Genomic DNA, 22,585 nt, shown 5'->3' with positions numbered 1-22,585 from the left:
GGTGTAGTCAGTAAAGCAGAGTAGATGTTTTTCTGGAACTCTCTTGCTTTCTTGATGATCCAACAGATGTTGGCAATTTGATCTCTGGTTCCTCTGCCTTACCTATATCTTGCTTGAACATCTGGAAGTTCTCAGTTCACGTACTGTTGAAGCCTCACTTGGAGAATTTTGAACATTACTTTGCTAGCGTGTGAGATGAATGCTATGTGGTAGTTTGAACATTCTTTGGGATTGCCTTTCTTTGGGATTGGAATGAAAACTGACCTTTTCCAGTCCTGTGGCCACTCCTGAGTTTTCCAACTTTGCTAGCATATTAGCATATTGAGTGCAGCACTTTTACAGCATCATCTTTTAGGATTTGAAAGAGCTCAACTGGAATTCCATCACCTCCACTAGCTCTGTTCATAATGATGCTTCCTAAGGCCCACTTGACTTCGTATTCCAGGATGTCTGGCTCTAGTCCAGTGATCACATCATTGTGGTTATCTGGGTCATGAAGATCTTTTTTGTATAGTTCCTCTGTGTATTCTTGTCACCTCTTCTTAATATTTTCTGCTTCTGTTAGGTCCATACCATTTTTGTCCTTTATTGTGCCCATATTTGTGTTTTATTCAAAGCAAAATAGCCATATTATATATATTACACTCCCAACTCATGAACAAATGAGTCAGTCAAGGGAAGTAACTAAACAAATATGTAGATTTATGGAAATCCATTACTATTACCAGGAAAATAAGCAAAAATATGCATGTTTTGCTTGCTGATGGTAAAATAGCAGCCTTATCTTAGTATAGCATAAAAATGACAACTTAACGATTTTAAAATTGTCATCTCATTTAATTCTTATAAAGAACCTTTAAAATAAGTCTTATTATTATCATTAACTGGGGCTCAAATGGGTCAGACAGAATGGGGATTTAAACATGCCTAGGACAGTGTTTCTAAGCAATATTCAATGACCATTGCATTTATTCAATTAATGTTTATTGTACACTGTGAAAAATTCTGCAAACCTTCTCTACTTTGATACATCTGTAGATGCTTTCTTAGTTCTAGTCATTAAATTTTATTTAAAAAATAAATGAAAGTGAAAGTCACTAGGTATTGCCTGACTTTATGCGACCCTATGGATGGTAGCCTGTCAGACTCTCTGTCCATGGAATTCTCTAGCAAGAATACTGGAGTGGGTTGCCATTCCCTACTCCAGGGGATCTTCCTAACCTGGGAATTGAACCCAAGTCTCCTGTATTGCAGGTGGACTCTTTGCCATCCGAGCCACTAGCAAAGTCGATAAAGAAATGGATTCTCAGGTACTCCCTGATAGTCCAGTGGTTAGGACTCTGTGCTTCTACTGCACTGCTCCCAGGTTTCATCCCTGGTTAGGGAAACTACAACCCCACAGGCCACATGGCATGGACAAAACAAAACAAAAAAGCAAAAAAAGAAAAACCAATGCATTCTATTAAGCACTGTTTATTTTGACTTTAATTGGAGTACTAAACTAATAATTTATATTAACTAGGTTTTTAAATTCAATAAAAAGAATAATGACTGTATTTTACCAACTGGCTAAATAGGTAGCCTCTTTATTACTTTGGGATAAATATTTATTCCTGATATTGAGTCCACCCAATTTAAGGACACTAAATGCATCAACTTACTTTGAAACAGAGTTAACAAAATAAATATCAAGTTTCCTGAGTTCCTGACAAGCTACATAAAGCAAAACAGTAATGGGCATTAAAAAAACAACTCATTGTCAGATTTTGAGAACTTATTATTTATGTCCTGCTAAGGGAAAGGAACACAATTGAGACATTTGGACAGGAATTTATTTAATCTGCTTCTCTCAAGTCAGAGGTTGTTGTATTTATAGTTTTGAATGGCATGTACATGATATTTAAACCAGACAGATATTTACCCTGTTTCTTTTTGCTTTGTTTGAAACATGGGTGTGAACTAGTTTATGGGTTATTATGTGTTGGAGAAGAAAAATAAGACCAAGAAAAGAGGCTTTAGAAAGAAAATTTCAGACATATTAGTTCAATCTTGTAAAAATAAAATGCCTGTATTTCACCAAAAGTCATAATTTGTGCAGTGGGTTTACATGTGCTTAATTTTTCTGCTCAATTTTAAATTGTGGAATTTCTATTAAGGAACACGTCTTGTGTGAAATGGAAAAAAGCTGAACTCATAGAAACAGAGAGTAGAATGGTGGTTGCCAGGGTCTGGAAAAGGGGAGATGAGGTATAAATATTCAATGATAAGATGAATAAGTTCTGGGGATCTAAGATACAACACAGTGAATATAGTTAACAATACCGTATTATACTCTTGAATTTTGTTAAGAAAGTAGATCTTGAATGATACCACACACACACACATACTTACACATAACAGTAATTATGTGAAGGGATAGTGGTGTTAATTAACCATATTGTGGCAATCATTTCATGATATATATGAATATCAAATCATCATCCTGTATACTTTAAACGTACATATGTTACATGCCAATAATATCTCAACAAACCTGGGAAAAATCATATTTTTGTCTTACAGTTCCCTATCTAAATTGCTCTATAGTAGTGCTGTTTGATAAAAATATAATGTAAGCCACATATGTAATTCAAAATTATTTAGTGACTACCTTAAAAAAGTAAAAAGAAATGGGCACAACTAATTCTAATAGCACAACCTGGAATCAAGACTGCCAGGAGAAGTATCAATAACCTCAGATGTGCAGATGACACCAACCTTATGGCAGAAAGTGAAGAACTAAAGAGCCTCTTGATGAAAGTGAAAGAGGAGAGTGAAAAAGTTGGCTTAAAACTCAACATTCAGAAAGCTAAGATCATGGCATCTGGTCCCATCACTTCATGGCAAATAGATGGGGAAACAATGGAAACAGTGAGAAACAATTTTTTGGGGCTCCAAAATCACTGTAGATGGTGATTGCAGCCATGAAATTAAAAGATGCTTACTCCTTGGAAGGAAAGTTATGACCAACCTAGACAGCACACACACACAAAGAAGCACACGGAGACACATACACTACACACAGGCACACGTGTACACACAGGCACACAAACACGCAGACACAAGCATGCACACACAGGAATGCAGGCACACACACACACACAGGGTCGGTGCTCCAGGGCAAGCATGGCACAGGGCAAGTCTTCGCCTCTGGAGTGGCAGAGACATTACTTTGCAACAAAGGTCCATATAGTCAAAGCTATGGTTCTTCCAGTAGCCATGTGAGAGCTGGACTATAAAGAAAGCTGAGCGCTGAAGAATTGATGCTTTTGAACTGTGGTGTTGGAGAAGACTCTTGAGAGTCCCTTGGACAGCAGGGAGATCAAACCAGTCCATCCTAAAGGAGATCAGTCCTGAATATTCATTGGAAGGACTGATGCTAAAGCTGAAACACCAATATTTAGCCACCTGATGTGAACTGACTCACTGGAAAAGACCCTGATGCTGGGAAAGATAGAAGGCAGGAGGAAAAGGGGATGACAGAGGATGAGATGGTTGGATGGTATCACCAACTGTATGGACATGAGTTTGAATAAGCTCTGGGAGTTGGTGATGGATAGGGAAGCCTGGCCTGCTTCAGTTCATGGGGTTGCAAAAAGTTAGGCCCACTGAGCAACTGAACTGAACTGAATTCTAACAGTATATGTTATTCAACTCAATATTCAATGTTATAATTTCAAAATATAATCACTATAAAAATTATCAGTGACATATTTTACTTTTTTCACAATAAGTTTTTGAAATCTAGGGTGTATTTTATATATACAGCCTGTCAGTTTTGACCAGTATCATTTCAAGTAGCCACTTGTGGCTTCTGGCCACCAAGTTGGACACAGGAATACTCGAGTAAGTCCTGTCTGACGTTACCTAAATCAGGACAAACTGAATTAATTTTATTGAGAGAAAATCGGACTACTCTACAAAGTAAGAATTCTTTTCTAGTTTTAAATACTGGACTAATACTTCTGAATTTCAGAATAACACAGCTGTATTTGAACCTCAATGCAGCTGCATCATATAAAATGAAGACATTTTAATCCCAATAGTAAACAGGAAAATTGAAGAAGTGAAATAATGCACAGCCCATGTGTGCCTGAACGAATGGCTTCCTGGAGACCTTAGAAGAAATGTTAGTTCTGTAAATACCAGGATGAGTTTCTGGCATCTTCGGGGTGATTAATATTTAAGGTATTGTGCTGAGTTCTTCCTTTTCCTAAAGAAAGCTCGTATTTTGGATATCATCTGACTGGAAAAATAAAAAATCCACACTATTATAACTGCTTCTTCAAGTCTACAACCTATGGCTTGGTGCTTTCTGCAAAGTGTTAAACCACTGATCAACAGGGAAAAGGGGGAAATAAATACTGGCTGTATGGTTGAATAAGAATAAAGACACATATTTTTGTTTTAGTTGAATATATCTTTTTTCTTTTTTTCCCAGAGGACAGAAACTAATATTTCTACCCAACTTGTGCTTGAAGTTCAGCTATCTGCTAGGAGTTCCACCTTCATCTTGAGTCACAGTCCCTCCTGGGGCCATGAGACTCCTTATCTCCAACAGTGAGCTGGGATATTCAACTGCTTCACATTTCATATTTGAGAAGAGATACCCTTTCAAACTCCACACTTTAGCAGTTTCTTCCACAAATTTAGTAATTCATCAATTTAATAAATATTTATTGAAAACCTACTATTCTAAATACTAGAAATAGAAGAGTGAAAATAACAGAAAAAATAGAAAAAAGCTTCTCTTTCAAAGAGGACAAAAAATGAGGAAAAATAAGGAAATAAAATAAATAGCGGATCAATAGTGATTAGTGTTGTATAAGAATATAAGTCAAGGAAAATGTGGGGAAACACAATGATTTGAGATGAACTGTGTTGGGGGGAATGAAGGGTGTGATTTTTGATAGAATGGTTAGAGACGATCTCATTGAGGTGATATTTGAGCAAAGACCTGAAGAAAGTGAGGAGAAATAGACAACAAAGGCAAATGCCCAGAGGCAGCAGCAAGACTGTGCCTCTGGCATGTCCCAGCTAACATCATACTCAAAGGTGAAAAGCTTAAAGTCTTTCCTTTAACATGAGCAAAAAGACAAGGATGTTCACTCTCACCACTTCTGTTTAACACAGTATTGAAAGTCCTAGCCATAGTAACCAGACAAGAAAAATAAATAAAGTCGTCCAAATTGGAAAGGAAAGAGTATAATTGTCACTATTTGCAGATGACATGTTACTCTATCATGAGAAATCTTACTCTATCTGAAAATCCTAAATCCTTCAAACTATTAGAATTAATATATGAATTTAGTAGAGTTACAAGATTAATATACAGACAGGTGTTGTTTTTCTATACATCAATAATGAATTATCAAAAAGAGAAGGCAAGAAAATAATACTGTTTAAAATCACATCAAAAAGAATAAAATATCTAGGAATAAACTAAACCAAGGTGGTAAAAGATCTATACTCTGTAAACTATAAAACACTGATGAAGAATTTGAAAATGATAAAAGTAATTGGAAAAATACCTCATACTCTTGGATTAGAAGAAGTAATATTGTTAAAATAGCCATACTATCTGAAGCAGTGATTTAATGCAATCCCTATTAACAAACCCATGGCATTTTTACTCGAACAAACAATTGTAAAGTTTATATGGAACCACAGAGATCCAGAATTGTCAAAGCAATCTTGAGAAAAAAGAACAAAGCTAGAGGTATCACACATTCTGACTTCAGACTATATGAAAACTACAGTAATCAAAATAGCAGCAGTTCAGTTCAGTTCAGTTCAGTCGCTCAGTCGTGTCCGACTCTTTGCGACCCTATGAATGCCATGTCTCCCTGTCCATCACCAACTCCCGGAGTTTACTCAAACCCATATCCATCGAGTTGGTGATGCCATCCAACCATCTCATCCTCTGTCGTCCCCTTCTCCTCCTGCCCCCTATCCCTCCCAGCATCAGGGTCTTCTCCAATGAGACAACTCTTTGCATGAGGTGGCCAAAGTATTGGAGTTTCAGCTTCAGCATCAGTCCTTCCAATGAACACCCAGGACTGATCTCCTTTAGGATGGATTGGTTGGATCTCCTTGCAGTCAAGGGACTCTCAAGAGTCTTCTCCAACACCATAGTTCAAAAGCATCAATTTTTCGGTGCTCAGCTTTCTTCGCAGTCCAACTCTCACATCCATACATGACCACTGGAAAAACCATAGCCTTGACCAGATGGACCTTTGTTGGCAAAGTAATGTCTCTGCTTTTTAATATGCTATTATAGTACTGGCACATAAACAGACTCATAGATCAATGGAATAGAATAGAGAATTCAGAAATAAACCCATACACTTAGAGCCAATTAATTTATAAAGGAGGCACCCTGGTGGCTCAGATGGTAAAGTGTCTGCCTGCAATGCAGGCGACCTGGGTTCGATCCCTGGGTTGGGAAGATTCCCTGGAGAAGGAAATGGCAACCCACTCTAGTACTGTTGCCTGGAAAATCCAATGGACAGAGGAGCCCTGTAGGCTAGAGTCCATGGGTTTGAAAAGAGTCGGACACTTCTGAGTGACTTCAATTCAAAGGAGGAAAGAGTATACAATGGGGCAAAGATAGTATCTTCAGTAAGTGGTGCTGGAAAAACTGGACGGTTACAAATACGGTAATGAGATTAGAACATTTGCTTAGACCATATTCAAAAACAAACTCAAAGTGAATTAAAGATTTAAATATAAGGATGTAAACCATAAAAATTCTAGAAAAGAATATAGGTAGAACATTCTTTGACATAAATCTTAGCAAATTTTTTTTGGATCTGTTTTCTAAGGCTAAACAAATAAAAGCAAAAACAAACAAGTGGGACCTAATTAAACTTAACAGCTTTTGCACAACAACAGTAAACATTGACAAAAAGAAAACAATCTACTGAATGGGAGAAAATATTTGAAAATGATATGACCAATAAGGGGTTAATATCTAAAATAAATAAACAGTTCATATAACTCAATATCAAAAAGAAACAACCTGATTAAAAAATGAGAAGACCTAAATAGACATTTTTTTTCCATGAAGATATACAGATGGCCAATAGATACATGAAAAAATGCTCAACAATGCTAATCATCAGAGAAATGCAAATCAAAATTACAATGAGATATCATCTCACACCTACCAAAATGGCTATCATCAAAAATTCTGCAAATAACAAATGTTGGCAAGAATGTGGTCAAAAGGGAACTCTAGTATCCTGATGGTGGAATTGTAAATTTTTGCAGCCACTATGGAAAACAGTACAGAAGATTACTCCAAAACTAAAAGTAGAACTATATATGATCCAGCAATCCCACTGTTGGGTATATATCCAAAGAAAATGAAAACACTAATTCCAAAAGATACATGTACCTCAATATCTATAACACAATTATTCACAATAGCCAAGTTATGGAAGCAACCTAAGTGTCCAGCTATGGACAAATGGTTAAAGAAGATGTGGTTTATATACACAATGGATTATTACTTGGCCATCAAAAATTTTCTGCCACTTACAACAATGTGGATGGACCTACAGGGTATCCTGCTTAGTGAAATAAGTCAGAGAAAGACAAATACACTATGCTATCCCTCATGTGATTAGTTGCTCAGTTGTGTCTGACTCTTTCCAACTCCATGGGCTATAGCCAGTCAGGCTCCTCTGTCCATGGGGATTCTCCAGGTCATATTACTGGAGTGGGTCACCATCCCCTCCTCCAGAGGACTGTCCCAACCCAGGGATCAAACCCAGGTCTCCAGCATTGCAGGCAGATTCTTTACTGTCTGAGCCACCAAGGAAGCCCATGTTATCACTTATATGTAGAGTCTAAAAAATAAAACAAGTGAATGTATATAACAAAACAGAAAAAACTTGCAGATATAGACAACAAACTAGTATTTACCAGTGACGAAAAAGGAAGGAAGGGCAAGATATAAGTATGGTATTAAGAGATACAAGCTAATATGTATAAAATAACAACAAGGATATATTGTACAGCACAGGGAAATATAACTGCTATTTTGTAATAACTTTAAATGGAATATAATATATAAAATATTGAATCACTGTGTTGTACACCTGAAAATAATATAATATTGTAAATTGACTATTCATTAATAAAAAATCAGATTGACATGTTCAAAGAATAGCATACAGGTACATTGTGATTCCCAAGGGTCTTTACATACATTGATGACCTCTCTGTCTCACTCACTCCCTATAAAGGGATTTTTCAAACTTAATAATAAAAATCATTATCTTGGATAATCTAAATTTACCAAACTGGAACCCAAGTCAATGATGAAAGAGACAGGAGGATAATATTAGGCCAGAGGGTTTCCTGCTAGGCTTTGGCCATTTGTAAAGTAAAGGATATTAACTATAGCATCTACTTACAGTTGCTGGGAATTTTACCCTACAGTATTGCTATGTTATCAGTTGTTTCTGTCCCCTTCCCCAACCTCCTATTATTGTCTAAATAAACCTGGGACTTCCCAGGTGGCTCAGTGGTAAAGAATTCACCTGCCAATGCAAGAGACGCAGGAGATGCAGGTTTGATCCCTGGGTGGGGAAAATCCCTTATAGGAGGAAATGGTAACCCACTCCAGTATTCTTGCATGGGAAATTCCACAGACAGAGAAGCCTGGTGGACTATAGTCCACAGGGTGACAAAGAGTCAGACATGACTTAGCAACTGAACACACACATATGGAACACATCTGAATATGAGCTAGTTCATTGACCAAGCCCTCTTAAGTACTTCTCTCTTCCTCTACCCTACAATTTCTTATACACAGTCTCTTTGGAACCTCTGCCTTTACTTATCCACTCTTTCTGTTAAGGGATGCTGATTACCTTTACATTATTAGTAAGACCTTCATCAGAGAGGAAAGGAGGAAGTTAATCAAATAACAGCCAAATCATCCTAACTGGAGATAAACTGAAAATTGGCTGAAGAGAGTCTGAAACATGGAGGGAGAATTAGATTTAAGTCTAAATATATGTCTATAAAAGAAAAATATGGATAGTTAATAACACCTAGCTAAGATTTAGCTAAGGCTAAATGGGAAAGAATTAATTTAAAGAAGGCCAAGAAAAATCAGACCTGGAGAGCAAGCATAGGTTCTCATTAGTGAGTCACAATAATTTAGGCAATAAATGTGTAACTGTGGGATAAGATTAACTAGGTGTTTAAAGGTTGTTGAAGATCTTAAATTGCACCAATTTAGCAGAGAGTATACTCAGTGTGTTTTAATATAACAATTAATTCCCAGAATAGAAGGGAGCCTAAGTATTTCTGTACATCTGTGGGTCTCTGCTATGTGAGATCTTCTATAACATTTTTTGAGTTGGGGTTAGAACCCCAAAATGTCTGGGTGAAGGGCTTTAGCTTTACTTTGAACTACTGAAAAAAAACCAAAAAAACACTTGTTTTAAAATTAAACAAAAAAGCTCACAGAAATTCTTAAGAATCACAAAATGTTAGAGCTGCAAAGGGCTCTAGTCAAAACTTTTCATTTTACAGATGAAAAGTCAGTTTCTTCATCTATAAAACGAAGTGGTTGGAAAAGATGAGATCGAATATCTTCCACTTCCAGGAACCCATAAAATCTAGAGAGGTGAAGTGGTGCCCAAAGTTGCAAAGCTGGTCTGTGCCAGGCTTGAAAAGTGGACATGATTCCCAAGATTCTCTTTATGGCTGTGAGTCAATTCTGTGTTTTAAAAGAGTCAGTCAGCTCAGTTGCTTGATACGATGCAGATAAATAGCCATCTTACTGGGCTAGATATTATTTTCTATTTCAATCACTTTTCCTGTGTCATGTAAACATGGAATGTCATGTAACCTCATGTAACCATGTCATGTAACGTCAGGAATGATCACTAGTCACAGGAGGAACAAGGCTTCTGCTTGGAGCTGGCTGAGTCATTCCATAGACTCCAACAACTTGGCCATGGGCACTGGAACTAAAAAACAATGGATTGTTCAAAGGTGAGCTAAAGTGGGACTTGACCAAGAAAAACAAAGTATCCAACAACCCTAACAAACTAGAAGTCACTGATGGGCTCAAAATACTTTATCTGCAGGCCTTGTTTCCATGGATGCCAAAGGACTTCTACATTTCCCTGGCACAGGGAGACAATAGCCGGAAATGTTCCAGCAATGACTTCATGGCCAGTCGTCTCCAAGCCTGGAGATGAAGTGGTCTATCCCCATACTCCACTCTGCAGCTATGATCCTCTAATCAATACCTCGGGTTCCAAATCTGAGACATACTTTCATTACATCTTCTTCCAGAAAACAGGTCAACATCAGGCATTAATAAGTGCTTTTTACACCCACATCCCATAAACAAAATAATACATTTAAAACAAACTGCAAAGAGTATTTGTAACTTAAATTATAGACAAAGGGTTAATATATTAAGGGCTTCTGAAACATGAAAAATAAAACACCAACAACCCTACCAGGAAAAGAGTAACTTAAAAGCATTTGGTTTACGGCAAAAAAAATGCGTATGTACCCTAAACATATGAGCGAATGTTCAATCTTACTCATAATAAGAAAAGCAACAAGTCAAACCACAGAGAAATAAAAATCCTCACCTATTGTGTGGGTAAAAATTCAAAATTGTAACAGAATTCTGCATTGGCAAGGCTGTGCAGAACACATAATGTCATACATTGCTGGTCTGAATGCAAAATGGTACAAACTTTATGGAGAGGAATTTGGCATCTAGGAAAATTACAAATACTTTTAAACTTATTTCTAGAAATCTTTCCCAAAGAAACAGTGGCAAAATGTGAAAAGTTATTGAAGTTATTAATTGTAACATCATTAATAATTACAAAAGACAAAAAAAAAAAACCAAATGTCCATCAACAGACAGCTGGTTGAATAAACTACTGCGTGCTCTGCAGCTATAAAAGAAAATGAAAAAGCTCTTTATATGTTGCTATGCATTACTTTTCAAAATACTACTAATTAAAGAACAGCAAGGTGATTAACCATGTGTGCATGGTTGGGTGTATTCATGCTTATTTGCTTAGATTTGAAGCAGAAGAATAAACTAAAAACCAGCCAAAATGGCTGAAAAATTGGAGTAGAGAAGTCAGGGATAAAAACTAGATTTCTCTTCTTTTCTTTGGTTTTCATTTTGGAATTCTATAGATATTTAATCTAATTTCAAAACAGAAATTAAAAGCAAAGTGAAAAAAATGAACATTATTGTATATTTGACTTGTGGCTTAACTACATAGAGGATTATTTTAAGAACTCTTAAAACAGAGTAATTTTTAGCTATTCATCCTAGTGGCATATATATAAAGTTTAAAAAGAACTGCAATGAAATTTAAGCAGTTTTCAATAATCATACTTTTAGTGATAATGTATATTATGACCTTGAAAAAATATATTTAAAAGACATAAGAAATTATATTAATGTAATAGAAAGAAGAAAAGAAGCAGAAGAAAAATTTAAATACAAAGTAAATTCAAGGCAGTTAAATAAATGTAAATTGAAACTAACAATATTCATATGAATTTGTGATATTATTTCTCCTTCAAAACAAATAAAAATATCTAGAAACAATGACCAATCCAATAGCAATGAAAACACCTAAGTGCCCACATTTTAAGCTCTAAATAAATTTCCCTCTTATAAAGAAGCAAGATTTCTTAGAGATATGTTTGTTTCCACGTCAGGGTACAGGAAACATACAAGATAAGGTTGGAATGTCTAGTCCTGCTCCAAAATAAGAAATCTCTGAAAGACTTGGGTTTATGGCAAACGGATGTAGGAGAAATCTGGAGTCCCCTAGTTGTCAAAAATGGAATATTCTAATCATCAAAAAGTGTAATTACTGTAGTAGATGGGAACATATCAACTATGTTTAAATCCATGTATTGATATGATACTTTAACATTGAAACATGTATATTGCTATATGTGAAATAGATCGCCAGTCTCAGTTTGAAGCATGAGACAGGGCGCTCAGGGCTGGTGCACTGGGACAACCTTGAGAGATGGGATGGGAAGGGAGGTGGGAGGGGGGCTTCAGGATGGGGGACACATGTACATCCATGGCTGATTCATGTCAATGTATGGCAAAAACCACTACAATATTGTAAAGTTATTAGCCTCCAATTAAAATAAATTAATTAATTAAAAAATAAAAGCAAAAAAAAAAGTAAGAAAAGAAAAAATATACCTCCTTGATCATATGTGGGAGATGCTAGAGAAACAATTCATTATTTTGAAAATTAGTAAATACAAAGATCAATAATTTATCGATTTTTTTGTTTAAATAATACCACAGGCACTCAAAGAGTTGATCTGGAGAACTACTTCTTTTGGGAGAGTACCAGCTAATACATGCAAAAAGGTAGGATAGAATTAACACAGCACTAGATTATAACCACTAATACATACTAGACTAGCATAACCATTGATGGGTGCTAAGGTCATTAGCTAAAATTAGTTGTTGTTCACTCACTCAGTGGTATCTGACTCTTTGCGACCCCATGGACTGCAGCATACCAGGCTTCCCTGTTCATCACCAACTCCCGGAGCTTACTCAAACTCACGTCCATAGAGTCAGTGATACCATCCAACAATCTCATCCTCTGTCATCCCCTTCTCTTCCTGCCTTCAATCTTTCCCAACATCAGGGTCTTTCTCAATGAGTCAACTCTTTGTATTAGTGGCCTGAAGTATTGGAGCTTCAGGTTTAGCATCAGTCCTTCCAATGAATATTCAGAGTTGATTTCCTTTAGGATTGACTGTTTTTCTCTCCTTGCTGTCCAAGGCATTCTCAAGAGTCTTCTCCAATATCACACTTCAAAAGCATCAAGTCTTGGACACTCACTCTTCTTTATGGTCCAACTCACAGCTGTACATTACTACTGGGAAAACCATAGCTTTGACTATACAGATCTTTGTCGGCAAAGTGATGTCTCTGCTTTTTAATATGATGTATAGATTTGTCATAGCTTTTCTTCCAAGGAGTAAGCGTCTATTAATTTCATGGCTGCAGTCACTATCTGCAGTGGTTTTGGAGACCAAGAAAATAGTCTCTCACTGTTTCCATTGTTTCCCTATATATTTGCCATGAAGTGATGGGACCAGAAGACATGATCTTAGTTTTTTGAATGTTGAGTTTTAAGCTAACTTTTTAACTCTCTTCTTTTACTTTCATCAAGAGGCTCTTTAGTTCCTCTTTGCTTTCTGCCATAAGGGTGGTATCATCTACCTATCTGAGGTTATTGATATTTCTTCTGGCAATCTTGATTCCGGCTTGTGCCTCTCACATGAAGTACTCTGCATATAAGTAACATAAGTCAGGTGACAATATACAACCTTGACGTACTCCTATCCGTATTTTGAACCAACCCATTGTTCCATATGCAGTTCTAACTGTTGCTTCTTGACCTGCATACAGATTTCTCAGAAGGCAGGTAAACTGGTCTGGTTGAAGGTCATTAGGATTTGATTACAGAATTTCCCCATGACTGGGATTTGATTTGACTAGCTAAATTTCAAATTTTAGTGTGCATATAAACCACTTGGGGCTTCCCAGGTGGCTCAGTGAGTAAAGAATCCACCTGCAATGCAGGTGATGCAAGAGATGTGGGTTCAAACCCTGGGTTGGGAAAATCCCCTGGAGTAGGGTATGGCAACCCACTCCAGTATTCTTGCCTGGAGAATCCCATGGACAGAGGAGTCTGGTGGACAGCAGTCCATAGGGTCACAAAGAGTTGACACAACTGAAGGGACTGAGCAGGCAAGCATGCATGCATTCATAAACCACTTGAGGATATTGTTAAATTTTAGAAGCTAATTCAGTAGCTCTGGTGCGGTATTTAAAACAAGGTGCCACATGTTGCCAATGCTGCTGGGCTAGTCTGAGAAAGAGAAGAGCAGCCCCTGGTATGTGGGAGCTGGCCTGTTACTATCAGCGGGGCCTTGTTGTTCTCTTGTTGAGTATAAACAATTTCACACAAAACATCAGACAATTTCACTCTGTGACCATAAAGAATCAAGACAAAAACAAGACTACTGGGTAATCACATTTAAGCACAAATAATGAACACTGTCCAAACTGCAGCATCCCTATCTTGGCTATTATGAGTGATGCTGTTTCTTTACCAATTGTAGGCTTAGGCTCTATTCAGTCTTTCCTCCTGCTAGAGAAGATTTACTAAAATGTCCTATCACTCATGCTTTCTGACAGCATCTAATCCAGAGCAAAGTCCTGATACCTTAAGCCCTCCCTAAAATCACCAAGCATTATCCCACACCCTATAACAATTCCTTTCTAACACCCTCTGAAAGGTCCCACTGTTCCTCTGGTGAGCAGTTTCTTCATTATAACATGTAATAAACATGTCTTATTCAACTACAGGTGTGTCCTGGTGGTCTTTGCTGGAGCGATAATTCAGCAGTGTGATGGATCAGACTGACAGCTTGGTCACCAAACACTCTGTGCTTGCTGATGTGATTCTGTAGAGACTCAGAGCAAGCTTGTAATCTTGCCAAAAAAATGAACCCTGATCTAATTTCTAGATTTAACCATCAGTTTACAAGAAATCCTGAGGCTAGTGGAACATTTCAAGTAATTATATTTAATTCAACCACAAGACAATTTGCCTTTCTGTTTCCAATAAATAAGTGACAAGAAAAATAGAAGATGGAAGGGTAACATATAGATTAAAAAAAATACTAGATGCCATATCCATCAATTGTAATGTGTAGCCTTTATTTGGGTTCTAATTTGTACAGACTAATTTATACATGAACTAATAAAGATAATAACAAAAAGAAAATTCTGCCTCTTTGAACAGAGGATAGCACTTTGATAATATTAAAAAAGATTGTTAATATTTTTAGGTTTCATAATGACAACTGTCATTTTTCAAAACATTTGCAAATAAAATAATACAATGTCTGAGACTTGTTTTAATATATATCAGTCATAGTAAGAAGGAATGTAGGAAGATATCGATAAAACATTTCGGCCAAATTTGATTATTATCAGAATTTGATAATGTGAAGTGTATATGACAACTCTTGGAGAAGGAAATGGCAACCCACTCCAGTGTTCTTGCCTGGAGAATCCCATGGATAGAGGAGCCTGGTGGGCTATAGCCCACAGAGTCGCAAAGAGTCGGACACGACTGAGCGACTACACTTAAGACAACTTTTTTTTACTATTTTCCCTATTCTTAATATGTTTGAAACATTATATAGTAATTAATTTTCAAAATTATTTTTTACCATTTAACTCAATAGAACAAGGGTCCCCAACCCCTGGGCCATTAGACCAGTACCAGTCCATGGCCTGTTAGGCACTGGCCCACCCAGGAGGAGGTGAGCAGTGGTTGAATGAATGAAGCTTCATCTGTATTTGCAGTCTCTCTCTATTGCTCAAATTACCACCTGAGCTCTACTTCCTGTCAGATCAGTGGTGGCATTAATAGATGTAATATGCTTGAATCAACCCCAAACTATTTACCGCCCACCCCCCCACCAATCTGCTGGTATATGGATAAATTGTCTTCTACAAAACTGGTCCCTGGTGCCAAAAGGGTTGGGGACCACTGCAATGGAGCATTTTTGAAAGAAGACAAGTTAAATAGAGAAGAATTAAAAACCATAAGTCAAGATGGCTACATGTTCTAGGGAAACAAACAATGGGGAATTTTAAAGAGTCTTCCCCATTACTTTAAGTTGCTTTGAAAACCATTTTTTGAGAGTTGTTAGAATATTCACCTGCTTTTTAAAATCACTAGCAGATATGTCAACTGCAAGTGAAAAGGAATAAGGAATTATTATGTTGACTTGGGTGATGCTCTTTAGAGAAAAATTCAATTTAAATGTTTGACTCTTAGAAAAAAGAAAACATATTATTTGGGCAATTACCTGGATCTGTAGCAGACATCAGTGAACTGAAGAACAAACAGTCAGTGAAATGAAAATCTCCATTTTTCAGCTGGTCAGCATATACCATAGCCTTCACAAAGCCATACATAATTAACCTGTTGAAGAGAAAAATAGGATCTTCAAACATCAAGTTGAATCCTGTGTAAACCCATGCCATCAGAGTTAACATTCTAATGGGTTTCCTGAATAAGCACGATGTACAAATTACCGCTATTCTGCTAATTTGTAGCCATGCTAGTTCTCAGGACACCGTCTACCAAATGTCACAACTCCTTCCCCTGGCAAAAGATAGCACAACGTTTTATAGTGTGCTTCAATGAAAACAAGTATTTCAAGGATATAAAAAAATTATCCATGAAACACGGCATAGCAAATCATGCCCACAAATACAGAGGTGCACAGACATTTAAAATGGATTACTTTTCAGTTTTATTGTTTTGTCTGCTAGGATATCTGAAAAGGGTTCAAATTTCAAGTCTGTTACTGTGATGAGGATATTGGCCACTCACAGGGCACTTGGTCAACCAGTTACTTTACAATGGATGAATCTCTACAACTGCTGGTATCAGGGCACTTCCACACCCACAGAATCACTGTTGGGTTAGAGTGCCTGTAACTTCAACACATTGCTGAAAATGAATCCTGAAATCATTATATTTTGATCTTCAAGGAAAGCTGTTCTTTTCTTGAGATTATAATATATTTAACAATCCAGTGCCGTGGAATGCAAATTATCTGTTTTTGGCCATCTTTTGTCACCTTATAGCTTTTTAATTGTTTAACTATTTAATTGACTGAGTTTTTCTAAGTCCTAGTAAAGGAAATACAGAGACATGTAAATTGGACCACAGCTGAATCACTAAAAGTGACTGTAAGAGTCTTTAGAAACTATAGACCCTCAGACCCACAGATGGTTGCTTAGTCATATTCATTTAAAGCTAGTTTCTTGAAAAATGTTCTAGGGTTGTAAGCATGACTAAAAATACTAGAAATCAGATATTAGAAATTGTAATGTCAGTGAGAATGTAGATATTTTAATTCTCTTGAGAAAAACTTCTCCATGAGAGAATATTTCATACACATCTGCATTTAAATCCAGTTTCCACCACTCACTAGCTATGTGATTTTAGAGCATTACTAAAACCTTTTGAACCTCAATATCCTTATTCATGAGTTATGAATAACAATAATGGTCAGTCTACAGATTTGTTTTAAAGACTATCTGAAATAATATAAATTTGGGTTTTGACACATAGTAAATTCTCAATGCAATTATTACAGATAATAGTAATAATATTCACTATTTCTACTTCTTCATATGTTTTAACTCATTTCACCCACACATTAATTCTATAATGTAGGAACTAGCTGCATTTTACAGATGAGAAAACTGAACACTGTGTGATCAAGTAACTTGCTGAAGTTGACACAACTATTAAATTGTGGAATCCAGGTTTGAACTGAGGAAATTTGACTCTGGGTCCTGGGTTTTTAACCATCACAGCATATTGCTTAGATGAACAGTTCTATATTTCACATTATATGTTATATCATATATTCTCTCAACTAGTCCATAAAGTGGTAATTCTACATAGTACTAAGGGTCAGCAATGAAAGTGTCCCTAAGAACTTGGAAATAACACTCCTCTTGAATTGAACTATTAACACAACCAACATGAGTTTGAGTAGAAAGACCCAATATTTCTGTGAAGTATGTGGATTCTAGAAGGGGAGGTTGGATCTTAACCAGTCTGCCAGTATTAACATATCTGAGAGAGACTGTTTCATGGGACACAGCAATGGTTTCTGGAAAGAGGTCCCAGTCATGGCAACTCATCTATAGTTATCCTGGGGAGGGCATTCTGCTGGGTACCAGGGGGTAAAGCCTCTGGAAAGGTATAGGGTAGCTTCATTCAGTTTATTTGCTTATTCAATAGATATTTGTTACTGAAACTTTACTATGTGTTAGGCTCTGTGTTGGGTGTTTAAAATACATCAATAAATAAGACAAAGATCTCTGTCCTTATGGAGCATGCATTTTAAAGCAAAGCAGATGGCAATAAAATAAAATAGATTTTAATTATATATGTTATGCACACCACCCTCTGAATTAGAATATGCATGTCTGATGAACACTGATAAACACTGAGACATTCTGAGCAGTCATGACAGCACCCTCTGTCATGCTCGCTGACAATCATCCCCTCAGCCTCATCTGGTGTTAACCCAACTTCACTACAGTCTTTTCTCATTTGAGCTACACTTCCAGTATGGAGCATGGAGAGGCTCTGGAATCAATATCAACTTTAAAATCTGTGACTGTATTTCTGAATTCTATTCTCGTTAGTTAATTTTACAGGTTAGGAATCTGAGGCACAGAATTAAAACAATTTGCCCCATATTGCCCAATAGAAGTCATTAGATTGGGTAAGATAAGATATATGCACACATATAAATTATACTGGCTTGGCAAGGTTACATGGAAATTAGAAACCTCATATACTATCAATGAAAATAAAATTAAAGTTTTTATAAAAGCCAATTTGTCAATTTATTTAAAAGTATTAAATGTTTCATATCTACAGCTTATTAAATGATTTTCTATAAATTGCCAAGAAATTAATCTGAATACAACCCAAAAGGTAATTAGATTATTTCACATTACTGGTATTCATGAGTGAAAAATTCAAAGCAATCTAAATGTCCAATGAATAAATTACAGAACACACATATAATGAACTAATATGCAACTCAATACAACATATAAGAGTGTATATTAGGCACAGAAAAGTAAACTGATAAAGTGGTGATATATAATAATTTCTAATTTTACAAAAACTGAACATAGGCATATCTATATGAGACTGACGCGCTACCTACTGCACTAACGAGGCACCTATGAACATAGGCATATCTATAAATAGAAAAAGATCTGAAACATATAGCCTGGGATGTTACTAATGGTTATAAAAATGGAATTGTATGTGACTATTTTCTTTTTTCCTTTTCTTTATTTTCCAGTAATATAAATATAAAAATTATAAATATAAATCCAGTAATATAAATATAAAATAACAGTAATAATAAAAAGAAAAGCAATGTATACTAGTGTTATTGTATGACCCAATAGACACACATTATGTCATTTAATCTTCACAATACTATGAGCTAGATACTATAATTATTCCTTTTTACAAAGGTGAAAGTGCTATTCTTTAAAAAGAGAGGTTAAGTAAGTTGCCAAAGATCACAGAATTTAGCTTGTGACAAAGCTGGATTTGCGCCCAGGCCCTGGAGGAGGGCATGGCAACCCCCTCAAGTGTTCTTGCCTGGAGAATCCCCATGGACAGAGGAGCCTGGTGGAGGCTCCAGTCCATGGGGTCGCAAAGAGTCAGACACAACTGAGTGACTAAGCACAAGCACAGCTAGATGCCAAAACCTGCATACGTAACAGCCATTCTACAAAGCTTTGGAACTGCTTTGAAATGAAGAGAAACACATGTGCATGTACACACACACACACACACCCCTGTATACACAGTTTGTATGCTTTTAAAAAGAAATTAAGTGACTTGTAACTCCCAGACACAAAATAACTCTAATTCCAATTATCTTCTTTGAGATAGGCAAGAGAAAAACAGCCTGGTGCAGTATGAGCTCAATATGATAATTTTGCTGTTATTAATAACAATGGTCATTGTCACTGGTGATTACAATATCAATAATTAGTGTGTATCTGTTATGTGCCAGGCACTTCTTAAATAAATGGTAACTATTGTTATTGTTGCGACATTATTGTAACTAACTAGTTATAACTATATTAACTGGGAGAATTAAAAAGTGAAAGCATTAGCAACCACCACATTCTCATAGAGCAGCATGTTCTAACAACACTTCACAGAAAGCTTCTCAGATGGCTCAGGATACAGGAAAGATGTGGTCTGATGGGGAGAGGGGAGCCAGTGAAGTCCAGTGCATGCAATGCTGTGAAGATGGTAGATGAAACCAAGTGAGATATCCTTCTGGGGTCAGTCTTTGGGGGACATCCCAGGTCACAGAAAGGGCTTCCCTGGTGGCTCAGCTGGTAAAGAATCTGCCTGCAATAAGGGAGACCTGGGTTCAACCCCTGGGTTTGGAAGATCCCCTGGAGAAGGAAATGGCTACCCATTCCAGCATTCAGACCTGGAGAATTCCATGGACTATACAGTCCATGGGGTCACAAAGAGTCAAACATGACTGAGTGACTTTCATAGGTCACAGAGAAGGGCAGAAGCAGAACTTCCATATACAAAGCAAAATTGCTGATAACACTGATTTCAACAAATAGCCACGTAGACTTATTCTTCAAAAAGCAGAGTGCTTATGCTATGGAGGATACAAAGGTGAAAATCCATGACCTGCCTTCAAAGAGCAGAGTATGACAGGATGGCAGTCATGTCACTTATGCCAACAGAAGGCATTGGGTAGAAAAGAATTTGGGGAAATGCTCTACACAAAGCTCCAGATACTTGAGTATTTGTGACACATGTACTGATTTTAGATTCCACGAGCTTGTTTCACACTATTAAAGCTCCACACCTAAAGGCATGCTGCAAAAATGTTTCAAAACAAAAAGTTCCAGAAGGCTCAATTGCTTGGATTATTTTTAAGTGTGCCATCTCAGTCTCTCTCAGGATTTTTTTTTTTTTTTTGAGAATACATCTTTTAAAAACAATCTTGATCAAGCTATGAATAGATCCACTGGAAAAGGCAGTTTTTTGAATTGCTAGAGATAAGCAAGGGCACTTGCTGTTAGTTTGGGGACAGCTGTATGGACCCAAGCCTGTTAACTGTCAGAAGAGACACATCCTTGCCTGTGAAGGTACGTGAAACAGACCATTACATGGACCTCACTCTGCAGCGGGAAAGCACAGCACCAACAGGATCTGAAAGCAATGCAAAGATTATAATCTGCACCTAGATTTCTTATTTCTACACTCAAAACTTTTCCTCTGGATAAGTTCTTTCTCCATTTATTTGTTCCATTTTAGATAATTTCAATCTCACAGTTTATTTTTTTCTGGCACACATTCAATGGTGATATCCCACTGGAAAAATCAGAAATTATTTTTCTTTATAGCTTTATTGAGATATAATTCACATATAATATTATATGAGTTCAAGATGTATAGTATGATTATTTGACATATATAATATGTATATATATATAGCAAAATGATTACAATAGGGTTGATTAACATATCCATCACCTCACAGTTATAGTATTTTTTTTATGTGGTGAGAACTTGGAAGAATTTTTATGATTTACTCTCTTAGCAACTTTCAAAAATACGAGAAAGTGTTATTAACTATAGTTACCATATATATATTACATCCCCATATCTTATTCATTTTACAACTGGAAGTTTGCATCTTACACCATCTTCATTCACTTCTCCCACCTTCCCTTGCCCTCTGCTCCTGCAACCATCAATCTGTTCTGTTTCTATGAGAGAATTCATAATCAATCAATACTTCGATTGGTGGGATTGCCAAGGTCTTCTAGCCTATAGGGCATTCAGAGTTGGACTGAATGAAGATTTGCTTAAAAGAAAATTTGAGAGAACTGTGTGGTATGTATTATTGCAGCCTTGGGTGTGGATGAAAGTGTGAAGAGAACATAAAGTACTCCAGCATTTGAAGATGAGGTAGAGATGATGAGGAGCAGAGGATATCAAGAATCAGTCAACAGAGACATGAGTAGAAAGCTGGTAGAGTGTCATGGGAGTCAGGAGAAGAGTGCTTCAAGGAGGAATGATGCATAGAGCTGAGTGTTGAGAAAAGGGCCCTTTTATTTAGGGTCATTTGGAATGTGGGAACTAAAGTGAGATTAGAAAATGAGGAAATTGAGACAGGCAACACATCCATCCTTTGGGGAGTTTGGTTTTGAGGGGAGTCAGGTCTTTCTCCATTAAGAAGATTGGGATGAGACTTGAGTTGATATAAAAAATATGAGGAAGAAGCTGTGAAGAGGTTCACGTCTCACAGATGCTCACAAATATCGGTTACACAAAAAAAGAGTTATAAAATAAGAATTCTGCATTGTCAAGATCAGTGGCACAAAGTGGTGAGTCTCTGAATTTGGGTGAAATTATATGGACCTTAGAGGGTCTATAGGACCATGGACATCCTATAGGTGTGACACCTATATGACACCTACAGGTGTCACAGAGATGATTCTCCTCTTTGTCATTGCTCCTCACTGTGTATGTATGCATGTGTGCGTGTGTGTGTGTGTGTGTGTGTGTGTGTGTGTGATAGTAAATGGTCTTTCTCTATATATATGTGTGTGTATGTATACCCACATATGGACATATACAGTATTTCCTGTCATAAAAGTCTTTACTAAAGCCTATGAGAAATGCAAAAATAAGTCAGTCATGACTTCCATCCTCAGGAGGGAGCGACAAGTCACCTACAAAAGCAGAGTACATGACAGAAAGTGCTAAGTGTTGTAGGAGAGGGGCACATCAAGGGCATTCAATTCCCAGAGGAGAAGTAACTCCCTTAGGGATACAGGAAAGACTTTGAGAAGAAGGTA

General features: G+C 36.8%; 1 protein-coding gene across 1 annotated transcript in view; it reads right to left on the bottom strand.

The window, feature by feature from the left end:
* SLC9A9 (solute carrier family 9 member A9) overlaps nt 1-22,585 on the bottom strand; it is a 639,391-nt gene that overhangs the window by 450,062 nt on the left and 166,744 nt on the right. The window contains exon 5 of the mRNA XM_070466623.1: nt 15,985-16,100. Coding sequence (XP_070322724.1) covers nt 15,985-16,100 — 116 coding nt within the window. The remainder of the gene's footprint in view (nt 1-15,984; nt 16,101-22,585) is intronic.

The sequence above is a fragment of the Odocoileus virginianus genome, chromosome 4 (genome assembly GCF_023699985.2).
Source record: "Odocoileus virginianus isolate 20LAN1187 ecotype Illinois chromosome 4, Ovbor_1.2, whole genome shotgun sequence".
Taxonomy (NCBI): domain Eukaryota; kingdom Metazoa; phylum Chordata; class Mammalia; order Artiodactyla; family Cervidae; genus Odocoileus; species Odocoileus virginianus.
The sequence above is the reverse complement of the archived record's forward strand: the minus strand, read 5'-3'. Positions and strand labels throughout refer to the sequence as shown.